We start from the raw sequence: 11,165 nt of genomic DNA on the forward strand, positions 1-11,165 counted from the left end.
GGCCTGCCCCACCCCCCAGTTTTGCAGAATAGTGTAAGACCTGCTAGCTTGGACTAGCAACTTGATTTCTGGCAGGGCGCCTCTGCCTTCTGCAGCCAAGGCCCAAACTAAAGCTGAGAGTGGCAGGCCTGGTTCTTGAAATGCAAATCTGCCCCGTGCACACGTAAGGCAAAAGGTGGGGTGCAACTGAAATTATCCAAGTGAGGCATTGAGGGGGGGGGCTGAATCTTTCCTCTCCCCCAGGGCTTCTACCTCCAGGTCCCCCAATTCCAGAAGCCAGCCTGACTGGAAGGAAAGACAGGGTTGACAACACTGGGCTGGGAAATTCCTGGAGATCTGGAGGTAGAGCCCAGGGAGGGGAGGGGCTTCAACAGGGATGTGTTCCCATACAATCTACCCCCCCCCCCAGCAGTGCCATTTTCTCCAGGGGAACAGATCTCTGTAGTCTGGGCATCCGCTGTCATTCCAGACGATCTCCAAGCCACACCTGGTGGCTGGCAACCCTCGGAAATAGGGATTAGAGAACAAGCCGTAGGGGTAAGAGCAGTAAACAGATCCTATTAATTAAAATATTTTTATCCCCCACCTTTCCTTTTGGCTTAAGGTGACATACAAAAAAAAATTACAAATTAAATTCAAGCAGAATTTTAAAACAAAACCGATCCTCTCCCCACCCACCCAAAAGATGCTTGTTGTTCATAACCCATCAAAGTCCTGGCCTTGCAGTGCCTTCTGATGATCTCCTGTGAGGGGGGGGGCTCTTCCATCCTCTCCAGGGAGCACACTCCACAGGGCAGGAGGCACAGTGCGAAAAGGCCCAGGCTCTGGGCAGTGCCAAGCAAGTGGGCAACAGCCAGCAGGTGCCAGTCAGCCGGTGTGCAAAAAGGAGATTTTAGGACAGAGTTCTCAGGACACAGCCAATAGTAGTAAGCTTGCCAGCTATCCAACAACCTGATTACCCAGAAAATGACTCACGGTTGAATGATGAGGCAGCAAACTAGTAGAAATCTCAGAAATATGTGTAAACAGGAAGGTAAACACAGCCTTTTTGTGAGTTTTTAACATCTTTATTAAAATACCAACTGCTAAGGGTAGCTTGAACAGAACACAGGAATGGAGCAAACACCACAAGGAAAGCATCAACAGAGTTAAAATACTGAAGCACTTAAATAGGACTAAACAGGGGGGCGGGGAAGACGTTTAAACCATCTTGTTTGGCTTGCATGAGAAAAATTCAATACTAACACGTTTTTTGTTGTTGTCTTTTAGAAAAGGTGAGTTTCTCCTAGGCAGTGGTTTGCACACTGTGGGGTGGGCCTTACTCGAAGGCACACTTGGAACAGCGCAAAGTTGCAGGAACAGACAGTATTCCGAGGCAGACGTGTCCTTCCTCAGCCAAGCCCTGGTGCACTGGGTGGTCCTGGCTACAGCCCTTCACTGATCTGCACCTGATTGCCAGGCTGTCACCCCTCGGAAAGGAGAGAAGGATGAAAGTAAGCTGGAACCAGCTGGTGCCCAGTGAACAGAAAGAAAGTTGCTGAAGTGGCACCACCACGACCCATCTTCTGCTTCAGGCCCCCCAAGAGAGACAATACTGGCAAGAAGTTTAAGTTAATTTCAGCCTTAGAAAGAAGAAACAGTTTCTAAGGTGCCTCCATGAGCAAGAATTTAGGAGTAGGCCAGAGAGCCTCCGACCCTCTTCTCATGGCACGGTTGGAATGGCTACTTCCAGGTCACAGATATTTGTGTGCAACAGGCTATATGTGCGTGACTAGATACAAGAATCTGTGCACATCACTTTTGGAATAAATGATGAAAGTGGGCGTCCCTCCCCCCCACACACACAAAAACCTACAATCAAGAAGATTTTCAAAAATCTGAGAAACACTGAGAGAAACTCAGGAGGCCATCTTGGCCAATCCAGCCACCACGCAGGCGCAGATTTAAGTAGATGGTGCTGTGTGGGGCAATGTTGTAATCTGATAGTTTGTGGCTATTCTCCAAAGACTTCCCATCATAGGTCAGCCAGAACTGTTCTGCCTGGATGTTCTCTTGTTGCTGAACCCGGGTTTTGAAGTGGTCCACCTTGTCTGAAGGCATGACCATGTACGTGCTGGTCCTGCCTTTGTCATTCCTCAGGAAGATGGTAATGGACTCTTCATTTTTTACCAACATCATGATGCTATCTCCAGATTTCAGCTCAGACTGAGAGAGCAGGGCCCCATCGTGCAGATCAAGGTTGCTCTGCCAGGTCAGTTTCTGCTGATATGGTGGCACCCCTGATTTCTGGGCAATTTGGACTTTGAGATCCCAGATGGTTCTGCTAGCAGTGATGTTCAGGGAATGCATCTCTCCCGTCAGCAGCTTCACATTCAAGCACAAGGCCTGAGGAAAGGAAACAGCAAAAGACAGGAAAGTTGGCATGGGAATCAGAGAAGGGGGTGATGCACACAACATCCTCCTGTTGCAGCTCGGATGGACACAACCACTTTGTACTCTTGTGGCTATGGAATCGACGTGATTCAGAGCAGATCAGTCTTTGACATTTCTTGATTGGGAAGGGGACTGCCTTCTCCGGTGGGCATGACAGCAGCAACAATTTGATATGGCCAGTTATAGGATATCTATACTATGAACTGATACTGGGTTATGCCCTCAATCCTAGGAACTGTAGTTTTAGGATGCCAAAAAGCCCCTACCCAACACACATCAATTTTTAGGATTCTCTGAGCGTTAAAGCCAAAATAGTCCATGGCCTTTTCTGCACTCACATCTTACTGCAGAGTATCCCAGCTGTCAAGCCTTTAAAGTTGACCTCAGATTTCTGTGCCTGCTGTGCCTGCAGTCTTACACCATCCAGTGCATTTATTCTGCAGCTACAATTTAAAAAAACCGCACTTTGCTAAAGCGAGGTGGAACATCACTTGTGATGTGTGAAGGGGGTGTCATCCAAAATGTTTTAAAATTTAAGTCCGCCCTATCGCAGCTGTGCAGCAGTGAGCGAGTGGTGGGAGAGGGCAGCACAGCCTGCAGGGAGCTGGCTGGCTTGGCTGTGCCGCGGTGCTTTTTTAACTTTTTAAATTTTGTTAACCTTCTGCTTTTGTATCCCCACTCCCCTTAGTTGCTGCTGGGGAGATTCCTGTCTGAGTGGTTGTGACGAACAGGATAATGATGGATGGTTAGCCCCCCCCCTTTCACTTTCTTCAAACTGGGGAGGTTTTCATGTCCGAGTGGTTGTGAGGAACAGGATAATGATGGAAGGTTAGCCCCCCCCCTTTCACTTTCTTCAAGGGGAAGCATGGAGAGGGCTTGGGGAAGGGGGGGAGCAGTTCCACAATGTCTGGAAAGTGGGAGCCACCCTGTGGTAGCCACCGCTGGCACTCTGGCTCCAGACCCAAAGTCCGGCTCGTGCTCCTGGCATCTCCCTAGGGGGAAGGGGTGACTGGGGTTGGCACACACACCCTGATAGCTACAGCTGCTGCTTGGAAAACATGGAGATACCACCACAACCACTATCACAACCTTGTAAAAAAAATATTAATGTAAAACAATGAGGTGCCGTTTTCATGTTAGGCTTCCAGAAACTCCCAAAATGGTTCCACACACACACCAAATTTTGTTCACTACGGCATGAAAAGGAAGAACATTTCATCACAGGCAATTACTTACAAGTATCTCTTTGCCTATTTAACTGTTCAGAAGATGACAGCCGCCAGATGGTCTAGTCCATTTCACTACTAGGGGGGCCCTAAGGGGTTCCTCCCAAGTAAAATCGACTAGACCACAGCTGCTGAGCTTTCTTCTCACAACAGCAGGCTGGGAAATTTGAGGAACACTGATAAAACACCTTCGGGGTGTGTGGATGGGTGAAATGTTTTTAATATAAGGTTTTACAGCAGCCTGGGGTAGTACCTGTGAAGAAGATGTTGCCTGTTGCTTAAGTAGCTGCTTCTTCACACATTGCAGAATACACAGGTGGGATCTGGGTCCCTACCTTATGTCAGATGAAAGACAACCACCTCTGAGTCATGGGTTCTCCTCAATTCCTACACATATGGTGCCAGATTAGGACCTGGACCACACTGCAGAAGGAGAAAAGACTTCAAACCTCTCCGCCCCCCCCCTTTTCCTGGTCTGAAACTGCAAAGGGAGCATCATTGGGGAATACCAGGCTGTGTCTCCCCAAACAGTGCCCATGGTGGGGCTCTGCCAGGCTGACAAGTGGCCCAGAAGGGGGGGGGGCTGCAGCCCATTTTCGGTGTGGAGCCTAGTCCTGACCCTAATGAGGCAGTGGATGAGCAGAAACCGAGAACCCACAACTTACCTGTTACTGTGTGATGTATGACTCGGGTTGGGGGTGGGGACAAGGTGGGAACTGTTGTGTCCCCCCCCCCTCGCATGAAGCAACAGAGGGAGGCATGGGCAGCTCTGTAATGAGGGAGGCCAGGTGCCTCAGGGAGCACAGCCTTTGGGAGCCGGTGGGTGAGGGAAGACGGGGGGGGGGGGGGCAATGCCACCTCCCACAGAGAGGGGCCAACGAGGCCGCTCCCTGTCATGAGGACAGGCATTTCACAGGATAAGAATGCTGCCATGGTTTTTTCTTTCCTTTTTGACATTTTAGAGTCACCCATCAAGAAGAGAACCGTCCCCTCCCCGTCACAGAAATGAACTATTTACGACGTAAGGCACAAGTTATTGCTCCCCACTCTCCCCATGGCGCCTGGCCTCCGAACCCGCGGTCTCTTGAGCAAAAGTTCCTTCCCCCCCCGCCACACCCCTCCCTGCTCCTGGACAATCACTGCGCAAAGCGGTTTTTGACCCTCCAGAAGCTTTGAAAGCCGCCAGGACAGGGGCAGCAGTCCACTCGATTCCGTCCAGCTGGCAAGGCAAGGCAAACCAAACCAAACCCCCCTTCCCCCGGCGATGTCGCTGCCTTCTGTTCTTACCATCTTCAGGACCGATGGAGGAGGAGGCGAGGCTGGAAGTTCTCTGTTCACCCAGGGATCAGCCGCTTGCTTTCTGCGCAGCGCTCCGGGGCCCTTTATAGGCGCGCTGTTTTCCGAACGTCATCAGCAAGGCGGGACCGCTGATGAAACAGAACCGCAAGTCTGTTTTGGAAAAACTCCGGTTTCACTTTCCTTTTCCTCGGCGGAGAAACAGAAACTGAATGGGGGGGACGGGACTGTCCGAAACTGAGCGGGGAACCGGCGCACTCAGCAGCCGGTGATCCATTTGTCATGGGTTACATTCCATTCCTCCTTCATCGCCACCACCCGCCGTGTCCTCCGCGGCAGACCTGCATATTTTCCCTGCACGTTAACGGAATAAATACTGTCCCTGGAAGGTTTTGTTCTTAGAGGGCCGCAGTGTTGGGCTGGGGGAAGATGAAGTAGTAAAACTCCATGATGGGTTCCAATCAGCCACGGAGCTCACCGGGTGGCCTTAGGCTTCTCTCACCCTAGCCTCCTCACGGGGTTGTTGTTGTGAGCATAAAGTGGGGAAGGGGCAAACGGGCAAAACCTCATCTCCTTGGAGGAATGACATGCTCTTGGGTGCGGATCCCCAAACCTGTGGGACTCTCCTCTACTGCTTTCACAGCCCAGGTTTACTCAGGACTAAGTGTAGACCCATTAACTTTTAACTGTCTTCCAACTAAAACATTTGCAGCTGACTGTCCCTTTCAACTAGTTAATGAGATACCTGTAAATACATGTGAGCAATAGCCAAATATCCACAGAGGAGCCCATGTGACATACCAACTCAATGTGTCAGATAACTTAATAGAGAAAGTAACTTTTAAATTCAGCTTTGGGAAATGGTAGTTTCTTTTTGAATTCCTTACTACAGGAACTCACCAGAACCAAAGTAGACCCCAAAAGTAACTAATAATTTTTCTAGTCCAGTCGTATCACATTGTTTAGTATATATTGTGCCCTGTTTATATAACATCCTTTCTAAATGTTATAATCTGCCTTGAGTGCCAGTGAGAAAGGTGGACTACAAATAAATTAGCCACTTGACTGATGAAAATTTGCCTGACCTTCATTGCTAAATCAGCTAAGCTGCTGCTTTTGAAACTGGGGCTTGCCCTTTTTAATCATTTCCTGGGTTTCCTGGCAGTATGTCAGGAGCTCCCCCACAGTTGTACTGCCCCAGTTGCGGTAGTGTAATGTATTGAGCCCAGACCATACTTCGGCTGAAGCTCAATTTGGTCAGAGCTTCAAGATCCATAATAATAGCTGACTAGGATCCTAGAATGGACCAGTAGGGAGACAGGAATCCTAGAATAGACCAGTAAGGAGACAGGGATCCTAGAGTAAACCAACGGAATACCAATGTAGTGTAAATAGCCAATCGTGGGAGTGTGTGTGTGTTTGGGGTGTAACCTTTTGCATGCATAACTGGCTTCGGTCCGGGATTTTCAGTCTTATTTTCTACTTGCTGAAATCACTAATAAACTATGAGCTGATCACTCTACACACCTGAACCCAGTATATTTCACAGTACACTGTTGCCCCACAGGTTGAACCAGCACCAGTGTTCCCTCTAAGCTGAGTTAGTGTGAGCTAGCTCACAGTTTTTCAGCCTCCGGCTCACACATTTTTGCCTTCGCTCAGGAAGGATGGCTCCAGAGCAAACTAACTTATGCAGTAGCCAAATTGTTTGCTCACAACTTTAATGCCAGCAGCTCACAAAGTAGAATTTTTGCTCACAAGACTTCACAGCTTAGAGGGAACATTGACCAGCACCCCAAAAAGCAGATCCATTTCTCCAGCTCTCTCAGTTCTCAGGGATAGAAACTAGTCAGAGGGTCAAAAATACTGATTTTACTGACCAAAATTCTTTAAAAAATGACCAAATACTGACAAAAACCTGACAAATTACTGAACAATTTAATATCAGCCTACTGATAAGCTAGTGTTTTAAACGTAAAACTAGGACTTCATAAAAAATGATTATTATCTGGCCACCACCATCCCCATAGTCAGCCCCATAGTTAGATGTGACCCAGATAAAAGGATTGCACACCTTTTTATTGAATTTTTTTAAGAACCAAGAACAATGTTTTCATTATTGTACAAAATTTAAGGCAAAAAGATTCCCTTTTAAAAATAATCACATACTGCAAATAATAAAACAGCGAAAACATATTAAAAACCAAACATAAAGTAATAATTATGACAACAAAACATAATTACTGTAAGGTAAGACTTGTCTTTGCTTGTGCTTTATCTTTGGTTTTTTGATGAAAAAAGAACCGGCCAGCAGCCTGCCATTCCTGGTGGAGACCGTGTCGGGCTGGACATTGGAACACCCTAGACCGATTGTCCTTCCTGATTTCAGTGTCCATGTGGACGATGTGGTCTCCACTCAGGTGATGGACCTAGTGTCATCCGTGGTGGCGCTGGGACTCTCTCAATATGTAACGACTTCCACTCACCGGACCAGACACACGCTCGAGCTGATCTTTGCGGCAGGGGTCAAAGTGGACCGGGTCACTGCCTCAGCAGTGCCATGGTCAGACCATCATGCCCTGAAGGCCCATCTGAATGTTTCACTCCAACTCTGTTTGGGCAGCGAGCAGATTTCAGCTTGCCCATTGAGCCAGATGGACCCTATGTGGCTTCAAATAGCCCTGCGGGATCCGATGCCCCCTGGTGGCTCATTAGATGAGCTTGTGGAGGATTGGCACAGATGACTCTTGGCAGCCATCAATGAGATCGCTCCCTGACGCCCTCTGCGCCCTCACTCTAGGCTGGCTCCTTGGTTTACCCAGGAGTTGCGGCTGATGAAGCGAGGACTAAGATGGCTAGAGAGACAGTAGCGGTCGCTCAACCTAATCTACCTCACAGGGTTGTTGAGAAGATACAAATGGAGAGGAGAATGATATATATAAACTGATTTGGGTCCCCGTTGGGGAGAAAGGTAAAGGTAAAGGTTCCCTTGCTCGAAAGCCAGTCGAATCCGACTCTAGGGTTGCGGTGCTCATCTCCGTTTCAAAGCCGAAGAGCCAGCGCTGTCCGAAGACATTTCCATGGTCATGTGGCCGGCATGACTAAACACCAAGGCGCACAGAACGCTGTTACCTTCCTACTGAAGTGGTACTTATTTATCTACTTGCAATTTCTTGCTTTCGAACTGCTAGGTTGACAGTAGCTGGAACTAGAGATGGGAGCTCACTCCGTCATGTGGCACACTCGGGTCTCAAGCTGCTGAACTACCGACCTTCCACAGCCTGCAGTTCAGCGTCTTAACCACTTGAGCCACCGCAGCTCCTTTATTTACCTTTATTTAAGCATAGAAGAGCATTAAAACTTACATAAAACTGGAAAAGGTACACTGGCTCCAGGCTAAAATATTACTCTTTATCCAGGCTTTTAGTTGGAAGTGTTCCATCTTTGTGGTTTTCATTTTGTGCTTCTAGCCTGAGAGCTCTTCTGTAGATATTTTGTTGAATCCCACAATATCCATCACCTCTACTTTCATTGTCTCATGTTTTAAGAGGTTAATTATGTTTCTATACTTTATGGAAGATTTCACCAAATCACTTTTACTCTTAGGAGCTCTTTGACAGCCCTGAAGGACCGGAGCTGTGGGAGCAATCTGAGGAGCAGGGACATCTCTCGTACAGAGCCGCAGCAGGGCAAGTGGGGGGCGTGCGCGGGTAAAGAGCAGAGGGGCCTTACCTTGGTACCGAGGGGGTGGGGGAGGCAGACTCTAAATACCCACCGAGCCTCACAGAGTTAATGAGGAAAAGATGTTTGAAAGGGGAGAAGGGACGACACGTGTATCAAGGGGAATGATTGAAACATAGGTTTCGGGAGAAACAAGGGTGTTACGAATCAATGTAATAAGTCAGTGTGCTAAATAATAAAAGGAGGAAACGAACAACACCGGGGACGATTTCAGAGGAGATCGCGGGTTGAGGCACAGAGAGAAAGAAAGAGGGCCAAGCCCCAAAAAGCCGATCTTCCTTCTGAGGGCGAGGCTCCGCGTGTGCGGAAACACCCGGCCCGTCTAAAATCTGAGGTGTTTGTTTCCGAGACTAAGAACGAGTGACTCGGTGTGGGGAAGCATCACGAATCCTGACATCCTTAAAGTACTTCATAACTAAACTGAGAACAATCTGTCTTCTCACTGGGAAGTCATCGTGTTTCCCAAAAAATGCAGTAATGAAAACAGAAAAACAGAGACTTCACTCACAAAAATCAAAGAAATACTGACTTTACTGACCATTTTTTTAAAAAAACTGACAAATTACTGACCAAGATGAAAAAACTGACTTTTACTGATTTTACTGACCATTTTCCACCCCTGAGTTCTACCCCACCCAACACCCACCAGCCTGGCACACTATGCCCCTTTTACTAGGCAATTCTTCACAAAGATTCTCCTCAAAAAATCCCTCAGATTTACAAACTTTAAACCAATTTATCTGCTGGGCCCACCTTTAGCCATCAGAAAAATACGATTCTTGCAGGAAGGTCATAGTTGAGCCAGTTGACAGACTCATCACCAGTGAGGATTTAGTTTTGACTTCTCTGTATCTTTTCAAAACACGTACAAGCTCTCTGACACACACACCGGAGCTGTGAAATTTTGTGTCCATGTTAGGGATGGAGGCTGAAGGTAATCTAAGCATCCCCCCTTTTGTGTGGGTATAAAAATCAGCTGACGGTTTCCATAAAAACCTTTCTGTATCACCAACAATGGCAGATCTGGGCCCTGGTGTTTTTTAAAAAGTCATACTTTACCATACAAAGTTGAAATAATGTGCGATGTGTATGAGAACATATAATCTGCCAGTGTGTGCATGCACGTTTTCATCAGTCACCCGACACATGACATTTCATTGTGTATATGAAGGTGAACTGGCAGTGCTCCTTCGAAATGTAGGTTTCCAGATAGCCCTTACAAGACAGAGACATGTTCCTTTATATAGAAATTTTCTGTGCTGCATCCATCAAAACAGACAGTACTACAAAGGTTAAGTCCAGCAGCAACAATTTATACAATCAGCACATCAGTTTCCAAAGGTTCTTTCAAATAGTTTGGCTTCCCACATTGCTTTCAGCAACCTATTCCAAAGTATGGGGCCACCACTGAAAAAGCCCAAGGATGTGTGGAAACCATCCTAATTCTCTCAGTACTGAGACTATAGCACTTGAGGTCTCATACTGGGAGACTTTATAGTCTGGCAAGTATGTTGGTCTTAGGCCCTTTAGAGGGTTAAAGTTCCAAACCAGCACTTTGAAATTGGCAGCCGCTATAGCTGTAGTTCTCAACAATCTGGGAGAATTTAGTGGCTTCCTTCAGCAACTGGGCAGCCACATTTTGTATTAATCGCAGCTTCTGAGCTGTCTTCAAGGGCAGCCCCCTCCCATAGAGCACATTACAGACATCTAGCCACAAGGGTACAACACTCTGGACACTATTCTTTATTAGATTATCTGGATTGACAAAACATGGCAGTCAGATCTCATGTTGTACAACACTCTTTTATTAAATGTTTCATTACTCTTTAAACAAGCTAAACAAATACAGTGCTCAGTGGCACATACACATCCTTTATTAGATTATCTGGATTGACAAAGGATGGCAGTGAGATCTCATATTGTACAACACTCTTTTATTAAATTTTTCATTACTTTTAAACAAGCTAAACAAATACAGTGCTCAGTGGCACATAAACATTTGCAAAGATCAGAACCAGCTCTGGACCATCTTTTAAGAAGTAGGGAAACAAATAAGGCACCACATTAAATCACAGAATTGTGAGGAATATTTTTCCAGTCCCCGCCCCCCGTGCAAGATAAACAAGAGCAAAGAAAGAAAGGAACCCAAAGTAAATTAAATAGAGTGTCTCTGAAAACCTTCATCTCTTTGGGGTGCATGTGCTGTTGTTACTGAGCTGAAATAAACTTCCTCAAGTCACTGGGCTTGACAAATGACATGAAGTGTTTATGAACATTCCTCCAATTTGGAAATGCATATAATTGTCAGAACATGCAGGCAAGGGACAGATGGGCCCACGTGCTGTTGGAGAGAAGAGAATGACTAAGACGGGAAGAGGCAGGAGGAGCAATAGTCATACTGTGTGTGTGGATATGGCAGGCAGGTGTGTACTGTTTGCACTTGTGAACAGTATATGGACAAGGTGGCAG

At 47.0% G+C, this 11,165-nt stretch overlaps 1 protein-coding gene across 1 annotated transcript; it reads right to left on the bottom strand.

The window, feature by feature from the left end:
* Window positions 1-1,068: 1,068 nt before the first annotated feature.
* LOC107122107 (ubiquitin-like protein ISG15) lies at window positions 1,069-5,004 on the bottom strand. The gene is made up of 2 exons (XM_015425138.1): window positions 4,947-5,004; window positions 1,069-2,385 (listed from the first exon to the last, which is right to left on the bottom strand). The coding sequence occupies exons 1-2, from the start codon at window positions 4,947-4,949 to the stop codon at window positions 1,870-1,872; spliced, it is 519 nt and encodes a 172-aa protein (XP_015280624.1). The 5' UTR covers window positions 4,950-5,004; the 3' UTR covers window positions 1,069-1,869.
* Between the last annotated feature and the right edge of the window lie 6,161 nt (window positions 5,005-11,165).

This window comes from Gekko japonicus, unplaced genomic scaffold (genome assembly GCF_001447785.1).
Source record: "Gekko japonicus isolate JY-2015 unplaced genomic scaffold, Gekko_japonicus_V1.1 scaffold3774, whole genome shotgun sequence".
Taxonomy (NCBI): Eukaryota; Metazoa; Chordata; class Lepidosauria; order Squamata; family Gekkonidae; genus Gekko; species Gekko japonicus.